This window comes from Camarhynchus parvulus, chromosome 2 (assembly GCF_901933205.1).
Source record: "Camarhynchus parvulus chromosome 2, STF_HiC, whole genome shotgun sequence".
Lineage (NCBI taxonomy): Eukaryota > Metazoa > Chordata > Aves > Passeriformes > Thraupidae > Camarhynchus > Camarhynchus parvulus.
In genome coordinates, this window is record NC_044572.1 from 113,026,288 (window position 1) to 113,051,212 (window position 24,925).

Genomic DNA, 24,925 nt, shown 5'->3' on the forward strand with positions numbered 1-24,925 from the left:
AGACAAGTGGCAGAGAGAGGAAATGGGTAGCAAGCATGAGTACCAGCTTGCTTTTGAGAGGAAACTACAAACCTGGAGGTGGCAATACCTGATAATAGTGTAATATAGCACTGACTGACTATTAGACATCTTCCTCTACATACTACTTGAGACACACTTTGCTCCAAACAGACCCTGAGGGCTCCTGAGGTCTTCTCCTGAGCTTGGTCCTCCAGGGCAAGTGCCCCCACCACTGCTCAACTCAGATGGCAACCTTGGTCCTGGAAATGCGATCAAAGCTGCTATGCTTCTGTGTTGGTGTAGCTTTTGCAAGGAGAAAAAGAAGTCAGAAAGTTTTATTTTCATAAGTGTGACTCAGGATTGCCCAGAATCAGGATTCCAAAAGCAGTTTGGGTATGTGTGTGCTTGCTTCAGCTGTGAGACTTGGTTTATATTTTCATTAATCCCTTCAGAGACTGAGCCAAGTTGCAGTCAGCCTTTTCCCTCAAGCTTGTTCTCACAAAGCCTGATCAAATACCAAAATTTCTGTCTGGAAAGTGGAAATTTATGGTAAAAAACATTAACCAAGCAAATCTGCAAATTTTATGCCCACTAGTTAAAATTAATCCACTGCATAATGAGCAAAATAAAATTAATTCATTTCTAAATGGAGAGGATGCTTTAAAGGTTTTGGTGGATCTGTCAGGAAAGTGTTTTTCAGACAATAGGGAGAAATCTGATCATTAAAAAACTGTCTGGAGAGCTGACAACATCATTACAGAAGAGCTCAGGAATGTTTCTAGGTACCTTTGGTAGATTTCAAATAGATCAGGGAGGTTTAAGTTGGACATTAGAGAGAATTTCTTCACAGAAATTATGTTTGGGCATTGGAATGGGCTGCCCAGGGAGGTGGTGGAGTCAACGTCCCTGGAGGTGTTTAAGAAAAGACTGGACATGTGGCACTCAGTGCCATGGTCTGCTTGACACGGTGGTGTTGGGTCATAGGTTGGACTTGACAATCTGAAAGGTCTGTTCCAAGCTAATTGATTCTGTGATTCTGTAAAAGAGAACAAACAAATGTTCCTTGGGGTCTCCATTTCTGTTCCCACTTCGGGAGTAACTGAAAGAAAAAAAAGTTGCTCTGAGCAAAGTGTAGACCTAAGAAAACACTACTGAAAGAAACAGAAAAGCAAATCCATCCAGAATATATGAAGATTAGCCCCATCTGCATCCCAATTCATCTGCCACAAATTCTGTATAAAGATGACACAAAATTGTAAATTCCTACCCTCCCTGATGTTTGGGACATTGTGTTTCTCATTAAAAGGAATTAGGTAAAAATGGTTCAATTACTTGACTTCTATTTTTTTAAACTTTCAAAATCTTCTCTGAATAATACATGTTTTGTTAGAACTTTGGCATCTCATGTTTCCAGAGCATGGCATGGTTTTTGCTGGAAAACAAGAGCCAAAGGTGATTTGATGAGTTGTGCTGCATTCACTCGTTACTGTAACTGGTACAGAGGGACAAGGCCCAGTGGAATAGGAACTGCTCTACAACAGCTGACTCAGCTCCATGGTGGGGAAAAAATATTGGGTCTGCTTTATACATGCAGCCTAATTCCAAATGGCATCTCACCTTGCAATGTTTCACACACAGGCAAAAGCGAGAAATGTTAGTAAACACTTCAGGTTTTAAGAAAAGGCTCCCCACAGTTCAAAAGTTTGTTACATCTTTCTGACCAATTTTCTGACATAAAGAGATAATTCTAACAATTTTTAAATGTTTCAGGAAGCAACAGATGGTATGTATGTGATGTATGCTGTGACAAAATTCAAGGTTGCAAAGTGGAAAATCTGCAACCATCTGTGCAATGCAAAATTACGGAAAATAAAAGCAGACAAGCAAATACTGCAAATAACCCATGATGAAAAAAGTATCAGGGAATCCCAGAACTGTTTGGGTTGGAAGAGCACCTTAAAGATCATCCAGTTCCAAACCCCCTGTCATGGGCAGGAATACCTTCCACTAGACCAGGTTGCTCAAAGCCCTATCCAGCCTGGCCTTGAACATTTCCAGGGATGAGGCCTCCACAATTTTTCTGGGCAACCTGTTCCAGTGCCTCACCACTCCCACAGTAAAGAATTTCTTCCTAACATCTAATCTAAACCTACTCTCTTTGGTTTAAAGCCATCCCCCCCTTGTCCTATCACTACCTGGCCTTGTCAAAAGTCCCTCTTCAGCTTTCTTGTACCACCCTTCAGGTACTGGAAGGTGCTCCAATGCCCCTTTGGAGCCTTCTCTTCTCAGGCTGAACAACCCCAACGCTCTCAGCCTGCCTTCATACGAGAGATACTCCAGCCCTCTGCTCACCTTCATAATTTTGAGACCATCATTTCTTTTGACTAGTCCTGAGCTCAAAAAAAAGTGAAGAAAACAGAAAAGTGTCATCAGATTGTCTCTTGAAGTTTTAGCAGACACATTTTGGAGAATTATTTTACTTAACACGTATTTTCAGTGCTACAATTCTGCACACTCCTACGTTTACTTTTGGTATGGCAATTTTTTGATGCCAAAATAACACCAAGAAAAGCATCCTAGTGTCCATGATGGGCTTAATAGGGATTAAGCACTGTAGAGCTAACACACTGTCATCATAGCTGTATCTTCTCCACAGAATAATAGGATGAAGCAACATAATGCTATACTTGTACAGCAAACCCCACACCAGATGAGCCACACAGTTGTGTTGACAGCACTGATTAACTTCTCTACCTTGCATTTGCAGAGATTAATTTCATGTGAAAGCATCCTAATAATAGATGTTCAGACTGAGCTCTGCTATTACACAACAGGACAGTAAATTGGCCAGTAGGAGATTTGGGTCTTGTTCAGAGATAATGATGAAGACCTGTCAGTACAGCAGTTGGTCTACTTCCAAACAACCTAAAAATGCATATCCTGCTTATGCTGCTCAAATGGCAAAACATCTAATGTCTTCAGTGTATCTAAAGGCCAACCAGACAATCAGTAGTTTAGTCTAACCCTGCTAAAATTCCCTTTGAATACTTCTGCTTGATGCACAGTAAACCAAATCAGCTAAAAGGACACCAGGCCTGTAACCTTACTTGTGAGAGTATCCATCCACATCTGCCTATTTTTCAATAAAACTAAGTAGGCAATTATTCACACTCCAAGTATATACAAATAAGCCTTACTAGTCAGTATTTATAGCCTATTTTCTGTTGTATAACTTTTAACTAAAGCAGTACTGCAGTGCTTGTAAAGCCCCTCTGCAGCACAGACTGCAATTATTAAAACTCAGACCTTATTGTTTATGTGATTTTTTCCTTTATTCCACTGTTGTCTGAATTATTTTTCCTTTCATTCCTTATGGGGTTTTGTTCCTTCAATCCCTATTCAGTCACTGCAAGGCAAGAAGGGAATCTCACGGGTAGGTATGCTGCTCAAAACAACTCAAGGTTCAGCAGGACAGGCCATACACCCATTCCATTTAGTTCAAACACAGCACAAAACTTCAGAAGTCTGTTCCAGTTGTCAATTTTATTCAAAAGGTGTCTTCTATATATTTTTAATATATGGAAATAAATATGAAAGGCCTATACAAATATGAACACTTAGAGACTACCAATACTGCTCTTCATTTTTTATACTGATCTTTCAATACATAAGGGGACAAAACTGCAGCAAATAGCCCACATACTTAATAAAATAAATTTTACAAAATCTCTGATAACAATGTCTGTCCATGTCTAACAGAACCTTTTAGATTGAGTTCTCTTTTACATACATGCAACCTCAACACAAAATACGTTCAGCTTTGAGATGTTCAAAACACAGACTGATGTACATTTTCCTCAAGATGGACAGTAAACAAAAGATCATACTTAAGTTATACTTCAATGCAGGAATTTAGCATTATCCTTTTTCATGACATGCTGTCTTAACAGTATTTCTGAAAAACAGTCCAGTAAATTAAAAGGAATGCCATCTTGCCTTCAAGTAAGACCCAAGTCACTTAAACTTCAGAATGGGCATTTGCTTTTACATAACATGATTCTTCCCAAAGTTTTAAAAATTTTAACACAACATAAAATGTTTTTGGTATAAAATAATATCAAAAAGTAAGCCTTTTGCTTCCTGTGAACCACATTTGATAGACAACTCCCCATTAAGTGATATTTTCTAACACAGGGCATCACCCACCTGCAGTTATGCAATGTCACTAATTTACACATTTAAAGGAGCATAAAGCAAAGTATGTGATTAAATGGTGAGAGGAATGACTACTATATCAAAAACAACTGCTCCTTCAAATGTTGGTTATTTGTTGGGTATTTTTTGGGGGGTGGGTATATTTTGCTTTAAGAAAAGGTCACACCCCAACAATATTGAAAGGCAACCACATGATATAGCAAAAACCTCTTTTTTTCTGAAAGAATCTGTCCTCACTCCAGAACTAAAAATTCCCAGATGTTAATTTAAGAACTGTAGATCAAAATTCCTGGAAACTAGAAGAAATATTTCAGGTATTTCCTATATGGACAATAAAACCATAGGCTTTAGCTAAGAAAAAAATATAATTTGCTGTAAGTGCACAAAAGCCCAATCTTGCATCTCTCTCCTGTTGATTCAATTGTTTTCACTTAAGGAGAATATACAGAACTTCCGCCTCATTCATTACTTAACTTACATAAGTAACTGTCTGAATAGTTACTTATGTAAGTTCAATAGTTTAATAGTTTATGCACAAACTAAATCTTAAGGGTATTTGAGAATGTCAATTCTGTTTTGCAAAAAAACTACTGCTTTTACAGTGTTGTAACAATTTTCTCTTTCCATCAAAATAAGGATTTTTGAGCTCATATTACTAACAGTATTGTCATTTCTACTTCTTCATGTTTGAATGCTTCATGCATTGTTTCAACAGAGAATTTGCAGATTCATTGAGAAATAAATGGGACAAGTCTCTACTCAAGGGCAGATATCCAATACGCCTTGGCTTGGAATTGCAGTCGTGTTGTAGGGTTCTCATTCACAGCATCGGAGTGGTTTCTGGTTTCCATAACAAACCTCCTGGATCACTGTAGTTCTCTAATCAATTTTCACTCCTCTGAACCCTTTCTGAGCTCATCCAGCAAAACAAAACACTTTGCAACACAGGTCTTGCAGGCATTGCTAGAGGTTCTGCAGGCCAGAAGTGGTGGACTGTTTCCCAGCAGTGTCAGAGTAACAATCTCAGGAAAGTTTTCATATGTGTTGTATGGCATTTATCTGGCCCACAAAACCTCCTTACATTGATGAAGGTCAAGACAGTAAGACTCCAGCTCTGCAGAGGGTTTGACATTCAGGTTAGAGATCCATCATGGTGGGGATGGGAGACAATGACAGACCAAAGCAAGACAGACCATATACCTAAAGGCTTGCAGTATTATTTGGAAAAAAACCCTTAAACAAACCCAGAATCAACAACCTGGACACTTCCAAGGTAGGAATGCATTTATCAAAAGTTAAACTTTGCCCCATTATGAATGCTTTGAAGTTTGGGTTCCTGAGCTTGATATTGGACAGGGGAAAGGGCAAGGCCAAGGGACTTCTATCTTAAATTATACAGCAGTATCATTAGGACAGTATTTAAAACATATTCTTAGAAGAATGAATAATTTACAAATATGACTATAAGAATATTATAACTAAATAGTAGTTATAGAAGTTTAAGCTCAGAAGACCTTAATCTTCTTTCTTTTGTGTTTGAAATCGTTCCATTAAAGCCCTAAATATATTTCCTGGTATTTTCTGATGTTTGTCTATGAGAGCTTGGACTGCTGCTTTTGTCTGTAGGGAAAGAAAAAAGGTTTTGGTCAGAAAACCTCATTTTCATACAGCTCATATAATAACACAGTTTCTAGGCTCTTTTTAATCCTTTCAAATATGACAGATCTATTGCAAATTCAAAATACTGTTCTTCCATATTTAAGCCCAGAGGATGTGATTGTGACAACAATGTCAAGAAACAGACCAACAAACCAGTATCTCTTATGTGTGGTAGCTGTGTTCACAAGCTGTATTAGTGATACACAAAAGTCAAATGACAACAGAGTAAATTCATGAAGAGACTTAGGTCTATAAAGCATGTTAAACACCTGCATGATGTGCTGCAACTCAAACTCCTGCCTATGCCCAGGTTTGCATCAATAACACTCTTCCAGTGGGTACCACCGTTGCTTCTACACCTGCTCAGAAGCGGCACTGGAAACACCATTATGTCTCAGCACATTTGACTTGTAAAAGTGATGCCCTCTGGACCCAAGGCCCCTGAAGGGTCTGGTCCTGTGACACATGCTCAGGCCCCTTAGCTGCATGTGACAGCAGCCTTCACTTTCACTCAAAAAACAAACAGGCCAAGGAGTGCACAGCAGTTACTCTTACTACATAAAAGCTCTATAAAGAACATTCAAAAGCAGGGCAACATACAAAAGCTGTGGTGAGAACACACTTCCTATTCTGCCTGGACAAGCACAGGCCAGTGAATTCTTAAGGCCAGAAACAGAAGAACAGAGATTTGCCTCTGTAAACCAGTGGTCAGCAAGGGCAGATATTAGTAGAATGTTGTTTGTTGGTACAAGCTCCCACTGTTTATATGAAGTAAGTGATCAACTAATATGTCCTGGGACAAGGACTTCATACATCTGGTCCTAAGCGACTGTACAGATTTAAAATTTGTATTAGGTTAAAAATTTGAGCTTTATTTTTTGCTCTATATAATGGGAAAATGCATACTGTGCCATAGCCTGAAAGATAAGATACAACTTCAAAATCACTCTAACTAAATAGGTTTCTAGGGAATTCACATTCTAGGGGCTTTATCTAGCAGAATCAGAACTTAAGTCAGGAAAAAGTGAGGGGTGGCATAAATGTAAGATGTCAATGCATGTCTGAAAATAACTTAAACACATTCTCTGCTGAAAGCCAGCAGTTCTGAAGTCCTGTCAGAGTGACCTCACAAAAGAAGCAGTGTTCCATAACTAGGGCCTAACATAGTGCAGACAAACATTTTAAGAGTATTTTTGCAGAGATCTAATCATAGGATAAACAGACAAAGAGACAACTGAACTGACACCTGCATGGTCAAGAAAAGCCTCTCTCTCAAGTGAAATTTTTAGAACATTTTAAGCGACCATCTGTAGAGTTTTCAAAAGTACCTGTTTCAGTCCACTCCACCTCACTGCTTCACTACTTAACTGGTTTATGTCTTTGCACTGTGAAATCTATTAATAAACTGAATTAAAATGAGGACCTGAAGAGCCTTTCTATAAGGCATGTAAATCTGAATTATGAGGAACATTTAGAAGCTAAATTGCTGGGCTTGAAGCCGGACAAAATAGAAACACATTAGACAAAGCAGTGAAATTATATATATTTTTCTTTTATTGTATGTAATTCCAACAGTTTGTGAACATAGATTTGCTATGTTTGAAAGGCTTCTTTAGTATCTTTCTGAAAACACTAGGAAGCAGAATGCTACCTCTTGGGTAAAGTGCTTCTCTCTATCAACTGAGAACTGTCTTGTCTGACCAAACTTCCTCAGTCTTTAAAGCAAGTTGTTTCTCAAAGCAAATATAGGGTGCAATTAACTTTATAAGACCTAGAACATCTGCAAGTTGCAGTAATAAAAAATATAGCATTTAAGAATGACATTCAGAGTTAGGCAAGTACAAAACTTACCATGATTCCACCAATTTCTATAACTGGCTCCTAGACAGAAATCACTTGACAAGACTATTGCAGTGGTTTTTATCAGAACATTAAATATTTTAAATTTACATATATAGATATCTCTCTTACCTTTGTAGCTAGCTCCTCAGCAGTCATATTTGGTTCATATGGAATGGGTTCTCCAATAAATGTACGAAGCTTGACAGGAAAACCCCCGTACAGAGGAACTATTGGCAATCTAATACGCTCATATAGCGACCTAAGTATTTCTAATGTGAAAAAACGTGGTTGAAAATGGGAGAAAGAAAGATGGGGAAGGGAGAAGGGAAGTGGGGAAGGGTAAAGGAAGGAAGAGAGAAAAAGAGAGAGAGAGAGAGACACTGGGGTTATTCTGTAAAGTTTTTTGTCCCCACTATGTCTTAACATTGAAACTGGCTTGCAAAGTAATCTAGCTCCCAATCCAAACTCTCAAATAATGTGGCATCTCAAGTGCTATCCTACCTTGACTTTCATTTCCTAAAAGCTGCATTAATGCTTATATCAGACTTATTTCTACTCTAACTTGGTGTGAAATCTTTCCTCCAAAGAGTAGCTGAAACGAGAAGAAAGAAGAGGAGAGAAATTCAATAGCTGCCTCTCTGGAGAGGAAGAGAATCTTACACAATACAGGTTACAGGTTCAGCTCATTTGACAGTTTAGAATTAGAAATTAGTATTGGAAAACTCCATGTTCAGTCCCATGGAGGTCTACGGGATCAGAAATAGCCTTATCTGCCTAAAAGTCAGTCATGCTAACATACTGAATTGCTCTTTCAGATCACACACTGGTTGCAGTTAAACAACAAAAAGAGAGAAAAAACAGGTATTTCAAACAGCTCTAAGAGGACACATTCTTCTCCACATGTCACCTTCTAAGCGTTTATCCCAAATGTACCCAGAAGAGATTCTTTGAAAAATATGCACTAATATTACAGCTCTCAATTTCAGACAAGAAACTCCATTAACTGGCATGCTGGCATAAGAAAATCCTTACTGATCAAGATGTGGAATTTTCTGTACACAACCTATAAAAACAAAGGCAAAACTACTGAAACTGGAGTAACACCTCCAGTGACCAAGAAATTACACTCCTCTAACAACTCTGCTGTAGAATGCAAGGAGCATAAATTATTTTGGCTTCAATTTCCTCTGTTTGAGATTCTCCTGAACACAGCAACAATTAATTGCTGTTGATTTTTGTACAACATGACAAATGTATGAATTATTCCAGCTTCTGCATCTGATGCCTTGGCTTTCTCCATGCAATATACAGTTCTTAAATGGAGGGGGAGAGAAACAGAACTGTGCTGCCCTGCAACCCTCTGATGAAGGTGATGATGCCATACTTGAGGCAGAACATGTGGTGTGGAGACCTGTTCAGGCCCCTCTGCTATATAGTAACTAAGAGATATAAAACAGAGGGAGTTTAAACTAGCAAATGAGCAGAGATGTGGGCATCTAATCATCTCAGAAATGAAACCCCTCAGACAAAAGACCCATTTATTCATTTTCTGGCTGCAAGTTCCACAGAGATAAGGAAGGAGAGTTGTCAAACGCAAGGTTTTGTGAGGAACCACAGATCTAGTGCAGAACAGAAAAGCAACTACAGATTAAATGTATTTCAAACCATCCAAACTTTAAGTACAGGTAGAGGTGTAAGCACAGAGCTTTAGGAAAACAGGAATAATGTGACAGTTGCCAACCTGTTTGCTTTGCTTCTTAACAGAGAGCAGGAAACCTAAGGTTGGCCTAGCAGATATAAGCAGAGAAAAAAGTGCCTGAAATCTTCCTGCCATTTTCTGGCTCCTTTTTTCTTTCTTCTACTGCTTGTGCAAAAGAACACTGTTATGTGGAAAGTAACCTAGATGAGCCAATATCACATCTAATGCAGATATTAAATCCCAATAACATCTCTGAACTCAACCAGAGAGCAAACATCAAGAAACAAGGCTGTGTTAAATCTCAAACTTATATGAGGATTATTTCTACAGAGATAGGCTAAACACACATGGAAAAATAAACTACAGAAAAATAGAAAATATCTTACTTATTCCTCCTAATGTCCTAAAGCCTTCTCGAACATTTTGTGTAAACATAGGAATGATGGGCTAGGAGGGAAAAAAAATAATTAAGAATTTAAGATAGCACTATCTAAAAAACTTCTACCTCACTTAATTAAAAGGCAAATTAATTTCAGAAGTGTTTCTCAGACAAGGATATATAGAGGGCAAAACAGGTATTCTGAAGTTCTTCTGTGACCTTCTGCCATGAGGTTTCAAACTGAAGAATACCACAAGATTTCAGTGAGTCACTGTTTCAGCAAGTCTATGAGAGCAGTCCAGAATTTCAGAACCTATGGAGCTTTTAAGTATCCCTCCCCCCATCTAGCAGTGTTTGCACAGTTGTGACTTAAGTGCTTAAACCTCTTACCTAATTTGTAGTTATGCTCAAAGGGAAGGATTCACAGGATTGGGACACTAAACTTTTCTGATTCCTCTCTGCTATGCTGATGGTATTGCTTCACACTTGATGTGTCATATTCAATACATGTCCATGACTTATTTCTGCTGATGAGTATTTGGAATGGTGTTGAATATTTTCAAAATTGCAAACAGCTGTCAAGATTTACAAGAACTGTGAGGGGGTTAGCTACCATATAAAGTTTTTCAATAGCATTTTACAGTATGTCCCCACTATACACAGCATCATCAGAAATACAGAACTTTTTATGGGATTTTCATGAACTCAGATTCTTTTAAACTTTTTAAAGACAAGCATGGGGATGAGCTAGCACATGTAACTTTCCAGACATGCATCAAGTTTGGGGTTTTTTGAGAGGAAAAAAAGGTCTGTAAATAATTACAGAGAATAAAATGAAGTGCAGTTGCCTAAACTGAATGCATACAAATGTCTTTATTCTTGAACAATCTTACTTGGAACATCTTACTTTTGACAGGGGTAGAAATTTTTGTTTATATGACAGAAATTCTGGCAAAAAATCTGCTGAAATAAGACTTTAACACGTTGAAGGTCCCAGTTTTAGACAAATTTTTCTGATATTTCAGACAAATTTTTCTTTCCATGAGGAGTTCTGCTTATGATTCAAGGTGACTTAAAAGCTCATCTTTAATCTAAATAAAGATGCTTTTCCCACTTTCAGTCTGTCTCTGACACTCTATGTTACTGCATCTCTCAGGGTTTTTTTTAGAGGGGATGAAGCTACACACCTTGTGAGTGCATAAAGGGAACCAACACACATCCAATTAAATAAATGCAACTAGCACAACCACAGCTGAATCTCAAGTATAGCCTTTCACACGTTATTGTAATACATTAGCAAAATCTAAACCTGTTGAAAATACCTGCTTAAATAGTGTTATTTTCCTTGTGAGAAAACTGATGCACACTTGGGTCTTAGAAGTATTCTATTTTTGTGTAAAATCCAGAGATTGAACTAGTCTGTCTTTGACAGTAACTAAATATAAAACTCGTGGTGTGAGACTTGCTTTTAAATTAGGCATATGCAGACCTATGGACATATGCACACATCTTCCAAGTACAAATCTAGAACAGAAGGGATTCTGAAATGATTACTAAAATAGTTACAATTCAAATATATCTCACACACTGTCGTGCCTCAGCATTTGGTCCCCTATGAATAACTACCTGCCTGCTGACCAAGCCCAATGCTGTACATTAGAACTGAAGAGTTCACACCAGCGACCAGCCCTGGACATCCCTCACTACCATAAAATGCCAGTACAGTACAAAGTGTCAGTGAGTGAGTGACCTGCTGGGTCACACCACACTTCAGTGACAGAACAAACAGAAACATGGAGTTGGACTCTATGATCCTGATGGTCCCTCCCAACTCAGCACATTCTGTGACTCTGATATGTAGGGTTGTTTCCCAACCATGCTGGTCAGGGAGGGCTAGGCCATCACAATATTTACCAAGTATGTATAAAACAGCACATACTTATAAGGAGAAACCATCCTGTATTTCATCTCTTGTTCTTTTGGACTCTGGATTTCCTAACCACACTATTCTTAGCTGACTCATAAGCCTGCTTATCTATCAAAAGCAACAAAAAGAGTCAGGAAATCTAGTTGTTAGAGCAATTAGACCATACTCATGACAGTCAGAAACCTAACATCAAATATATGATAATCAAAACAGCTTATTCTGGAAGGAAGTACTAATAACTCAGCTTTCTTTGCTTCTCTTCCATTACATGTCATTCTTACCACTTTTGCATCAATGGCCACCTGAGCAAAGCCCTTCCGATCGCTCCACAACATATTGTACGTTTCATCACTGAAGAGAGCTTCCCGAAGTCCTCCTGGGGCAATGGCTAACAGATGGCCCTCCTCCAGAGTCCTGACACAAGCTTCTTTTGGTCCGTGTATAATTCCAAGTACATCAAGTAGTATTCTGAAACCTGCAGGGTTAAGATAACATTAATTCTGGAAATGTTAATTCAGACTACCAGTGAGTACAGATTCCCAGCACAGAACACTATGATTAAAACTTAATTGTCTAATAAGCTGTGGCCCACAGCCCCCAAGAGGGACTGAAGCATTAAGTCTAACTTACAGATTTTGGACTGCAAAGTTGAAGATTTAGGGGTTTCAGTGGCTTTTTGCCATAGTTAAGTCAGGTGCTATCCCACAGTCAGGACTAAACTGAAAAAGAACTGTCAAGCACTCTGTGATATCTTTCATATGTCCCTTCAAAGGAGTTGTTTGACTCAAGGACACTGCCTCCTTGCCCAAGCTCTACTGTTCAAACATAGCACAGTCCAAATAGAGAGCAACAAGAAGCAAAACCAGGAAAGTTAGGACTCTATTTTGTGAACGTCAGCAAAGAACAGTAGTGCATAAGGAGAAGAATGACAAAGAAAATGCATAATTCTCTGCATTATGGATCACTGCAGCAGTTGACTCTGGTTCAGTCTGTGAGTACCTGGATGGCATTCCATATAGAGAAGCATCTGGTAAGCCTCAACTGGATACACTCACCTTCTCTTAGTATTGTAACTGAAGTCTTTTACCTAATGTTACATAAACTCCTCATATCACCTTGAATTTGATATGTCATTCGGACTGTACCCTTCAAGAAACAGTAGAACATCAAAAATTTGCTACAAGCATCAAAAGGAACACATCTGATCAATTTAGACAAATAGCCTAATAGTAAAGGACATAACTACCACAGACCTCTGTTTGCAGGAAATAAGTCCTGTTAGGTTGGTTCAATAGATTTTAAACTTATACAGTATTTATGAGTAGTGCATACCAAAATGGTAACTTGGGATGACTGGTCAGTAAGGAAAACATCATTTCTCTTTCTTGAAATTTCCCACTGAAGCAAACAACCTTATCAGCCACAGACAAGGGCAAAGAACTGATCTAGTCAAGTTTGCCTCTTAATAACAAATGAATAGCTGTGACTATAAACACACATTTGCTATATACACACACATGCTAAAGGAGAGCCCAAACAAAGGTAAGAAGACAGAGGTCTGTCTTCTCTTCCAGCTTGCATAAACTAAGGGCTTGGGAAGAAAAGCATGAAGCAACACATTATTAGTTTATTCTTAACTAAACTCTGATCTCTAGTCTTTTTAACTGGTGTGAGTATACTCATCTCCATACCCAATCAGGATCTGTCCATATACATGGCCACAGAACACAAGATGCATTACACCTGTCTCATATTTTGCTGTGCCTGCCTCACACACTGCTGATGACACTCAGTCTTCATCCAAAAGCATTTGCATGGAAGAACACCTGGAATTGAAAGTAATTTCTTTCAGGTGCTTTTTTTGGGGGGGATTTTCAATAGCTGATTTTTAAGATGCTTGACATTCTCAAACTAATTAAAGCTCTCTGGAATTACCTGGCCGTAAAAAGCTGCCTGTGTCCAAGTCCTTTCTGACAGTGAGCTCAGGAGACAGACAAAACAGTAATGAAAATGGTTGAGATGAGCAGGAAAAGAGACTCCAAGGAAGCAAGGACAGTGACAACACCGTTTCTGCATTGGATACACTGAGGAAGGGGTGAGAGGGAGAGTGTGTGTGACAAAGCAAACACCATGAGTTTGTCCAGTTCATTTATCAGTAAAAAAAGGAACAGAATATTGTCAGAATACAGACAAAAAATGTACTAAAGAATAGCTGTCCAGGGAGGTTTTAAGTCCTCACAAAATTTCTCAGCTGTATTTCCCCCTTTGATTAGTATCAACTTCATAATCTGAATAGTGCTTCACAGCCTTGCCAGCAGATCACACATTACTATTGATATCTCTGCTTCAGTACCAAAGAAGAACCTGGCTCCCTTAAAGCAGCTGAGAGACAGAATCTGACACAATGGCCCAGAAAGGACAGCCAGGGTACCTGTGTCCAAGGCAAAGGTCACGACAAAGTTAGAAGAAACACTGGGGTAGTACCAGGAAGCACTCCATGAAAGGAACCAAAAATCTGTTTTTCCATTTTAAACAACAAAACAACTCTCAAAATTATCTAAACAAAATTTTTCAGCCATGAAGAACATGTTCTTCCAGACACCAAGAAGTTCAAACTTCATTTTATTCCACAGTTCAACCTGAATTCTGCCCTTTGCACCAACATACTCTTCTCCTATTTTCCACAAGACTGTATAGGCAGAAATGTTTGAAAACCCTTTGAAGAGCACCCAGTAAGGCATGTAATATTGCTCTCAACTTGTGCACTATGTACATTTTCTTATCTTGGCCTCAGTGACTGTTACATGAGAGCTGTCAGCTATTGGATAGCAGGACAGCAAGGATGTCACCATTTTCCCATGGCTGACCTTTAGGACCCCAGACAGGAACCATTTAGACCATTGAATCCAACCTTCCGCAGTTGTGTGTGTGTGTGTACATATACATATATACACATATACACATACTATATATCTGCAGAGCATCTAGTCCACTAGATACTTGGCAACACCTTCTACATGTAACAGACAAGAAGCCAAAGCTCCTTTCCTCTGCAACATTACAGGAAAGGGACTGTCTTAGTTACATAAACTAGCAGGCATCCTTTGAAAGAGGGCTCCCAGATGACTTCAGGAAGCAAAAATGGCCCATACTATAGCAGAGGATGATGGAGAAGAACACAAGTCAAATCTCAGTCCTCTCTGAAAGCATTGGGATAAGGCCTTCTCCCAAACTTAGAGAAATCAATGTATTTCCAAGCACTACACAGCTAAGAGTCTAAAGGAACCAGAAAGCTGAAACATTTGGTTTGTTTTTCCCTGTGGCAAACCTCTAGTTATAAATGAAGGAAAAAAAGAATTTACGTGATCGTATTTTATATCCTTCTCCTCCAAAATGTAAGAAAAGCATACTTATTACTGACACTATTTTGACACATCCATGTGTGTCTAAACAGACTCTCCAAATGCACCGCCACTCTGTCCCATTTCCCCTGCATTGAGCATAATAACTTTTGGTTAAAACATCTTCTGAAAAGGCATCCAATTTAATCTGAACACTTAATCAAGATCAGACAGCCTTAGTATTAGGATAAAATCATGCAGTCTTTCTGGTTTGATTCACAAGGGAAGCAGCATCTACCTGAGTTACCAGTCATAGATTACTGTGCTTATTTTGAAACAATCCACAACATTTTCTGGGGTCTTTGGACTTGTCTCCCTGAATAGCCTTAATTCCCTCACAGAACCAGAGAATTATGTAGATTAGAAGGAAGCTCTGGAGGTCATCTAGTCCAGCCTCCCACTCAAAGCGGGTTCTACTAGATCAGGCTATTCAGAGCCTCACCCAGCAGAGTTTTGAAAGTGTGTAAGGATGGAGATTCCCCAAGTTGCCTAAGCAATCTCTTCAGGTGTCTGATCACTCTCATGGTAAAATACCTTTCCACACGTCTAATCAAAATTTCTTGTGTTGCAACAGGTCTCTGTTACTTCTCAATCTATCGCTGTGCACCTGTGAGAAGAGTCTGACTCCCTCTTCTCCCCACCCTCCCACTAGGTCACTGAAGACAGCAATAGCATCTTTCCACACCCTTATCTGGTACACACCAAACAAATCCAGTTCTCTCAACCTCTCTTTGTACACTTTGTGTGCTCCAGACCCCCATAATCCACTGAACATGCTCCAGTGTGTCAGTGTACCCTCTACCAGGGAGTCCAAAACTGGACACCACGTCACAGGATGTGCTTGCACAGGTGACATGCCAAGGGAAAAAAATCTCTTCACCCAAACTACTGGCTACATTCATGCTACAAAAAGCTCACCATGCAGCTCATCTTCTTTGCTGTAAAGGCACACTGCCAACTCACAATCAGCTTGTTGTCCACTAGAATCCTAAGTCCTTTCCTGCAAAGCCCCCTTTTATCCAGAGTACTGTTGCACAGAATTGGTCATCCCAGCTGCACAGCTCTACATTTGCTTTTGTTGAACTTCATAATATTTCTGCCACTTGAATTCTATGAAGTCACTCTGAGAACAAGCTTTAATGCCCAGTATATCAGCAGGTCCCCCAGTTTGGTATCATCAGTGAATTTCCTGTGCATGCTCCAGGCCCTCATCCAGGGGTACTATAAAAACACTAAGCAGCAGTAGTCTCAGTATCAATCCCTGAGGAATGCCTGTAGCTGTTGGCTAGATGTTGTACCACTAAAACCAGTTCTTCAAGATCAGCCATTCAGCAAGATGTTTCTGCAATGCTACTGAATGATATCTGGGGGACTCAGAAGTATACTCCCACTTAGAGCCTGATTTTAAAGCAGGAAAGTAGCAAAACATAATGCCCCATTTGATAAACATCTGTGCCTATAAAGATACAATACGGAGCCAAATCTGCATCACGAAGTAGGTTATACTAGTCATCTGTATGCAAAAGATTTGATGGCCACTGATAAATGAATCTCTTGGCAAAAGCAGCTGTAGAGGCAAAGCCATACTGTAATCAGTATGAAAAAGTTCTTTTCAGGAACTAAAGGCTGAAATAAATCTATACCAACAAAACAACAATTTTCTTATATGAGCTGGTTCTACTAAAAGCACCAGTACACTACAAGATTCTCCTGTAACATTTGTGAATTGACAGGCCTTTAATCACAAACCAAACTTGGGAAAGAAAGTGGGTACTACTGCATTTCACACAGACAACAAAAAACCCCTCACATAAATAATTTCACCAATTGTCAGTGCATTTCAGCAGGCTATCCAGCCAAAATCTTGCCCTAAACATATTTTTCATTTTCTATCTGCTTCTCCTCACGTTTCACACAAACATGTTGAACACCTCTCTAGCTTTCCTCCAAAACAGATTCTACTTGAAACGATCTTCCTGGGCACAGGTTCCACTGCCTGCCATCCTCAACTGGATAAGAGTTGGGTGGAAAAAGAAAATACACTGTCTCTTCAGACTAGTATTCTTAACTTATAGGGCATTTGTTCCAAACAGTTTAATTCTTAATCAATTCACACCACTCATTCTGCTTATATTAATGAAAAAGAAACATTTTATTGAAATCTTTGCTAATGATTAATACAGAGAACACTGCTTCTCCTGCAATCTCCTTTTCTTTGTTTCTAAACATCCTAGAGTCATTGGAAAGCATTGCCCAGACAGGACTATGTCCCATCCTTGCATGGGCCAGTCTCCTTCTTTGTAAATAACATGCTCTGTTTCAAAACTTTCACTAAATTTGTCTGAATGTTGTAAAAGCTGTGCTCCTGCAACACAATTTTTATTAATTACACAATTAAAAAATTCAAATAACAATTCCAAAACTGCTTGTTTATAATGAAGTGTGTTACCTGGTACTCTAAAGACAAAATGATCAGCTACTACGCTGCAACGCCTCTTCTTCATTATATGAAGTCTAGCTGTGAAATAGATATAGTCAACAGGAGTAGCTCCATGATAAAACACAACAAGTCCTGGTCCTTGAGGAATATTTTCGACACCATGAAGCTCATAACCTGTTAGGAGTTAAAAATGTAGCAGGTGTTAAATTTTTATACCATTTTATCCCAAAGAAACTAACTTGCAGAAAGCTGACAAACTGAAACCAACATGGATTGAGAAGTGATAAGAGCAAAGTGACCGATAATAAGTCAAGAGATAACTTGCAGTATCTACAGGAAATACAAGTTGCTTCAGAGAAAATACAAGTTTCATTTAAGGCACCACACTTAGAGAAAGAGAAAAAAACCAAAAACCCAGCACTAAAACAAAACACCCAGTCACACTATTTCAAACTGTATAATTTATCCTTATTTTTTCTGTTCACTGTTTTCAAGGCTGGAAAGTCCTCAGAATCAATCATTCAAAAGAAATCAAAATACAGACTGGAGTGGTGAAACAACTATTTCAAGGTATTATTAACCTTTCAAAGTTTATCGCCATCAGTGACTGTTTTAGAAGATTTGACATGATATCACACATTTTCATGTCTCCTTTTACTGCAGGATATGAAGCTTATCTTTGCTACTTCTCTCCAAGTTATACCTGTTCCAGCTTTCCATCACTATATACTAGAAGCTATTAGGGACTATATAAGGTCTAGCTGAAAGATACATAAACATACATAAGCTTCTTCCTGACCTCACATTTCTATTCAAGTCACAGGGCAGAATATGTTTAATTAACACAAAATGCATCAGTTTAGAAGACACTCAGTTAACACCCAGTAGTACTTTTACAGTATCTTTTTTACAATAAAATAAAACAAGCAAAAAGAAAACACCCCAAAAAAACCACCCCTCAACCAAATTCTGTCACATCTTCCAAAGTTAATCAGGCCTGCAATTCCTATTCCATTAATTTAATTCTGAAGGTACTCTTGGCTCTTCTCTCTCTATTTTACTCCACTGTACTGTGGAGCTGCAACACATTGCAAGTGTATCATCTGTCCCATCCCAAGGGATCATCAACTGTGCTCCATGCCAGCCAACTAACACGCATGAAATTGCCATAATACATGTAAAGTTACAGGTATCAATCAACACATTTGGGGCTTTTTGGTTGTAGAGTTGGTTTTTTCTCTTCTTTTTTTTTTGATTAATGCTGTTAGATTTCAGGATGGAAAGTTCTTCTTATGATATCCTGATTAATCAAGCAGGGGAAAAAATAACTGGAAAACATTTCATTCTTTAGCAAGACAAGTGTATGGGTAAGAGGGAAGCAGCTGGCAGGGCAGAAAAAAGTCACAGCTCTCAATGAGGGCCCGGATAAGAATCTTCTTGCACAAATAAAATGTCAGACCTTATGAAAAGAAAAAGTTACTAAGGATTAAAAGAGCCAAGGTCTTAAAAATAATTTTCTTGTGAAAAAAAAAAGTAAATAGCTTTTTATTGTGAAGTGAGCATTTTAAGCTCTTTGATGTAGCTGTTGATTTTGATGTAGTGTACTTTCTTAGATTTGAAAGTTACATCTTAGTCTTACAAAGCCTATCTGATACAGCTGCTGCACCATCTGGTTATCAATGCCTTGAAAACCCACTTCCCTTTGACTAGAGAACAAATAGAGATGATTTTCAAGAAGGATTTATTCTTTATGTAAATTGCTCTTAAGTATCTCTTTCTCCTTTAGCTGTATCTAGACTGAATGACTCTGAAAAAGACTTATGATTTCCTTAGAGAGAAAAGCCAAATCATTTATTAAGTCTGTCTTCATAAAGAAATAATAGCAGAAGGACAAAGAACAAGGCCCTTAGTTTTGACATTCTAGTAGAGAAAGCAGTAGTCCAAAATACAAAGATAAATAAAAAAGTAGGGTTCTGTAACAGTGTCAGGCTCTGAAGCTAATTTCAAGAAAGAACTAAGCGCTTCTTTTAGCCATCATTTGGCATTTCATGTAAGACTGGTTAAGTGCAATTAAACTATGCTAACATGTGCTGGCTGACATACTAACTATCAAGGAACTGGCATTAAACTTCCAGTCTTCACATATTAACCCTGAAAGAATACATTTAATTGATCTAGTTTTTAACACAACACACATTTCGGGTCTTCTTTAAATGAGGAAATCCAGGAATTGTTATAAAAAGCATAAAATAGAAAAAAAAAGGCACTTAAAAAATTGTGCATATATTCAACCAGAACAGAGATGTCACTTTATAGCAGCAAAGGAATAAATGCATAACACAAAAAACTTACATTCAAAAAAGTGTCAATATCTTTTTTTTTTCCTGTCTCAAGCACCACTGACAGTCATTCATAAAACAGAAAAAAACCCTGGCCTGAACTGGCACACACCAGCAGCAACAATCAGGCATATCTTGATAATCTTGAAAACTAAACCAGGAATAAGAGCTCCAGAAGTTTTTAATGAAAGGTCAGATCTCACTTACCATGCCATATTCTTCCATGTCCATCCCATATGGTTGCCAACATTTCTCTTGCAGCTATCCAAACATCATGGGAATAAGCTTCCTTTATTTCATTCTTCCTTTTATAAATATGAAGCCAGAGAATGGAAACATAGAAGAGAATGATAATAACTCCTGGAAGTACAAAGACTACTACAAGTGGAAATAGCACCCATAAAATGTAAAATGCATAACTCAGATAATCTCCAATATGCTCCACACCAGTCCATTCTTCCAGAATGTAAGTCAGGCAAGTTAAATAGGACATAGATGTCGGTCCTGCAGTACAGGATTCATTTCCACCAGTCATCTCCTGTTTAAAATAAAATTTTAAAAAAGTATATGAATAAATCTTTCAAAAAGATAGATCTATCTATACTATTTAATCATATAATAAACCTCTCTGATGCATTTTATTCATATACTATTTATTCCACATCCCAGCAGCACCTATTAGAAACATAAGAGTTCACACAGCAAAACTTTTACTTGATATTTACAGTCCTGTTCTTTCGGGCACTGGAAATGCTGACAATTCTAATGGAGAAAGATGGTGCCACTGCCTAATTTCAGGCTAGGATTTTATCTCACTGAAAACTGTTCAACTTGCACAGACCCAGAACATTTATACTCTTATTACCAATACCAATTATTACTGAATTTTTGAATTTCAGAAAGCTGTATTGATAGTCTAATTTATTGTTACAATACCAGAAAACCTTCTCTCAAGCACTAGCTACAACAAGAAACAGCACAAACTCAAATCCAGTGTTTTAAAGTAAACCTACTGAACACTTCCACTCACTATAAGCCTAGGACATCTTAGGAAGAAGACTTTCTCAAATAAGAAAGTCTCAGCCCTGGAAAGACCTTAACTTGTACATGGAAATTTACTGATAGCAACATGTCAAAACCCAGAGCACAACACTGAGAGGCAGCAGAAAGGGTAAGGGAAAAAAGTTCACAAAAAGTCCTCTTTAGAGTTTTAACTGCTCTGGCTTTACTGTGTCTATGTATAAGAATCTCTCCACTCTAGTACCAGCTCCTAAAAAGTTACCAGCCTACAGAAGTCCAGCCTGCAATTTCAGGCTTACTGTAACTCTGGAGCCACATTTTTTTTCTTAGCTTTGTACAATTTAGGGGACATTCACTTCACATTACAAACACAGGACAGCCTGAATGCTTGGCTCTTTTAGCTACAATGCTTGAACAGCAAACCTAATACCAATGGGTACAAACATTATTCCAGGCTAGAAAAAAACTGGCTGATCAATATACCAGCTTCTGCTAGTCAGGACCAAGAAGAAAAAATGTTGCAACTGCAAAAGAGGCTTATAGAAAGAAATGGAAGAACTGCATTTCGAAGAATGAACAGAATCTAAGCTTGAAGCTGCTGTGTTTTGTTTATCAGAGTGTGATTTACAGCAGGTATGACTGCAAAGCTCCCATGCCTAGACAGACATGTATGTCTACTATTCTTTTGCTCTGTTTTTGCAAGAAGCAAGAGACTGAAATACAGAAGATAATATTGCTTTCAGAACACCAGTGACAACAAAAATTACAAAGCAGATCAATTTTACTCCACATTTGCTAAGGAACATTGAAACACATAGTAGAGTAGAACTCATTTCACTTATTTTCCTATCTCAATTTTCCCTCACATTCTGACAGAGCAAGGATGGCCCTTTCCCTTTGATTTTGGAAATCAGCCTCCACCCACATTACTCAAGGTACCTAGCTCCTATTAATGAGAAGAAAGCTAATCTTCGCTCCCACAATCCATGGCTGTTCCAAACTAATTCAGGCTTACAACATTCCGCTCCTCAGCATGTTCTTGAGGACAGTGTGATGGGCAGCTGATTTATCTCCAACCAGTATATGCAGTAGTGACATGCCCTTCACTGAATTCATGCACCCCTGTCTTTGGGGTGTGAGTTAGGGGGAAAAGATGGGAGAGAGCCAGAGAAAGCTGTTTTTCATTCCAGTTGCAAGAGCTGAACTACAGAACCTGTCAGGCAGCAAACACCCACAGCAAGTAAAAGAAACACAACTTGTGCGACCAAGCAAGATTTAGGAGTAGTATTCAACACCACAATATTAATCAGATTGTTATGTCCGGACTTCTCCAATGGCTCCACCTACTATCTAGAGAACAATATGGAGTATGGATTATGGCACAGAAGCATTTTTTCAAAACTGAGAGGTGATTATGTAGCTTAAAAGAAAACTTATAGCTATACTCTCTCACTTATTATATACTTTTAATTGCTTATGGCTTTACCCAAACCCCAAATCCTCCATCAAGTAAATTTAAAGTCCTGTTCACACACGTCAGTCTTGCAAAATATTACATCTCCTTTTGCCTGTAATGCTCAATGCAACACCTCAAATGTAATCACCACAGGTTTTAAAGTTTACTTGCATATCGGTGTGCTAACTTGCAACAGAAACTAAGACCTAACATCTTCTGTGCTACCAGCCACAGAGGTAAAGAGCTAAAGCACTGCCTTCCCTCAGGAACAGTCAAATCCACCCTGAACAATGCTGCTTCCTCATCTTGGAGAGCATCACAGGATAATTTATACTAAAATTTACACTGTCCAACCTCTTCCCCACTAGCCAGTTAAACCAGGTTGCTCAATGACATATCCAGTCCAGCAGTCTTCTGGACTGGATCTCCATGGATGGAAATCCCATAGCTTCTTCAGGCCCCTAATCTAGTGCTTGAATACCTTCATGGTGCAAATGTTTTTCTTTGCTCTAGAGTTCCCATTCATACACCTTGTGTCTGTTGCCTCCTGTCCCTTTGCTGTGAAAATTCTACTTCCCACATCCATTAAGAGCAGCAGTAAGGTCATCACAATGTGGGTGCTATGGCAGTGAAGAAGGGAAGGCAGGTTATGATCAAAAAAAGCCCAGAAGTTCCATGCTGAACACAGGTTCAACATAGTTCTTACGTGCCACTAACAGATAACAAAACTGATCTGTTCCAGCTTGCTGTTGAGCAGTTCAAAACACAGATTTTTAAGTTCTAACTTGCTAATGCAGCAGCTTACATTTTTCACTAGTTCACAAAGATACAACTTCTCGTTTGTCTAACTACAGTGCACACCAACTTATGCTCACACTTCAAGCTTTATGATGTGGAAACAAGGCTAACACACAATTCCCGTCACTGACTTCTGGCACATGACCCAGAAAAGTCCTTAACTAAACTACAACGGAGGCCCTCGGCTGCAGTCAGCAGATGTTGGGATAAGTGAGACCCTACTGACCAGGAGAGAAGGAGCGATTATGGACAGCAGCCCGCTCTGCTGTAAACGACACACAGCACCATTTCAGCATGCATACGCAATGTGCAAGTGAAACCTCTGGAGGACATCCCAGTGTTTCCAAACTAAAGACACTGAGAAGCAGCAGCTACGACACGTCCATGCCAACAGAAACACACGCCTGTGGAGGGCGTTTCTACCAGAATTAGCACTGCCACCACAAGCACACCAAAAAAACCTCAAAAGAAACGAAAAGTACCAGAAGACCCTGATAATCCTGCTAAAGTCACCTGCGACAGGAGAGAGCCTAGAGGATGGTTTAGCCCTAGTTTTGGCCCAAGAACAGGGCGGGCTCTGGTGCCGGCAGGTCAGCGGTTCCCTCTGTGGGCGGGAGGGCGGCCGGAGGGGGTCGGGGCTCGTTCTCCCGACCAGAGGGACTCAGCCCCGGCCCGGCTGCCCCCGCCAAGCGCCCCCGGCTCCCACCGCGCTCCGCCCGCAGTCCCTGCGACTAAAGCAAGGCCCCGAGCTCAGCGGTGACAGAGGCCACCACGGCGAGACACCTCCCGCCCGGGCACCCGCGGGCCAGGCCCGGGCCGGGCCCCTCCACCCGCCCGGCAGCGCCCGCTCACCTTGCCCTGGCGGCGGCGGGACCGGCTCCGGCCCCGCGTCCCTGTCGGGGCCCCGCTTTTACTCTCCGCCCGCCGCCCCCGCGGAGGCCGGGTGCCCGCGGGGCGGCCGGGCCGGGGCGGCTCCCCGGCGGGGGGCGGGGGCGGGCGGGCGCCCTGCGGAGCGGCGGCGGCGGCGGCGGGGGCGCGCAGGGCAGCGGGAACTCCGCGCCGCCGGGGGCGCGGCAGCCGCCCGGACCCGCGTCCGGCACGCACCGCCCGCCGCTTCCGCCGCGGCGGCACGGGGCGGGCGCCGCCAGGGGCGCGCGGTCCCCGCGAGCGGGAGGGGCGGGGCGGCGGGGGCGGAGGGCGCCGCCTGGCGGCGCGGGCGGGAACCCGGAACCACGGAATGCCAGGGGGGATTGGCCTGGGAGAGACCGCCGAGGTCATCGGGACCAACCTAGGACCGAGCACCTCCTTGGCAGCTGGCCCGCAGCGCTGAGCGCCACGTCCAGCTTTTCCTTAAACACCGCCAGAGACTCCACCGCCCCCTGGTAACCCGTTCCAATGTCTCATCTGTGAAGAAATCCCTCCTCATGTCGCACCTAAACCTCCTCTGGTGCAGCTTGGGACTGTGTCCTCTCATGCTGTCGCTGGTTGCCTGGGGAATGAGGCCGAACCCCAACCGGCCACAACCTCCTTTCAGGGAGTTGTAGAGAGTGATAAGGTCCCCCCTGAGTCTCCATTTCTCAGATTAAGCTGCCCCAGCAGCAGGCACCCACTGTTCGCCCTTCTGCCTTGAGCACCGCATGTCTGCCAGGCACCCCTTCCCCGGTACCTGCCAGGCGGGTGCAATCCTCCTTCTCCAACCCCGCTGGTGTTGCCACAGCAGCAGCAGCAGCATCCATGCCTGGTACCCACT

General features: G+C 40.4%; 1 protein-coding gene across 1 annotated transcript; it reads right to left on the minus strand.

The window, feature by feature from the left end:
* Positions 1-3,524: 3,524 nt before the first annotated feature.
* LOC115901082 (transmembrane protein 68-like) lies at positions 3,525-24,146 on the minus strand. The gene is made up of 7 exons (XM_030943401.1): positions 24,028-24,146; positions 20,109-20,439; positions 17,572-17,736; positions 12,003-12,196; positions 9,802-9,862; positions 7,846-7,985; positions 3,525-5,835 (listed from the first exon to the last, which is right to left on the minus strand). Exons 2-7 carry the CDS (start codon positions 20,434-20,436, stop codon positions 5,731-5,733), a joined length of 993 nt encoding a protein of 330 aa, XP_030799261.1. The 5' UTR covers positions 20,437-20,439; positions 24,028-24,146; the 3' UTR covers positions 3,525-5,730.
* Positions 24,147-24,925: the final 779 nt, after the last annotated feature.

Bases quoted from the DNA above. Each gene is read 5' to 3' on its own strand.
- LOC115901082 (XM_030943401.1), bottom strand. From the start codon at position 20,436: ATGACTGGTGGAAATGAATCCTGTACTGCAGGACCGACATCTATGTCC. The intron at 12,197-17,571 runs GTAACACACTTC...TTAACCCTGCAG, and splicing joins TTTTGTCTTTAGAGTACCAG to GTTTCAGAATACTACTTGAT. The intron at 5,836-7,845 runs GTAAGAGAGATA...CTTTCCCTACAG, and splicing joins CTGAGGAGCTAGCTACAAAG to ACAAAAGCAGCAGTCCAAGC.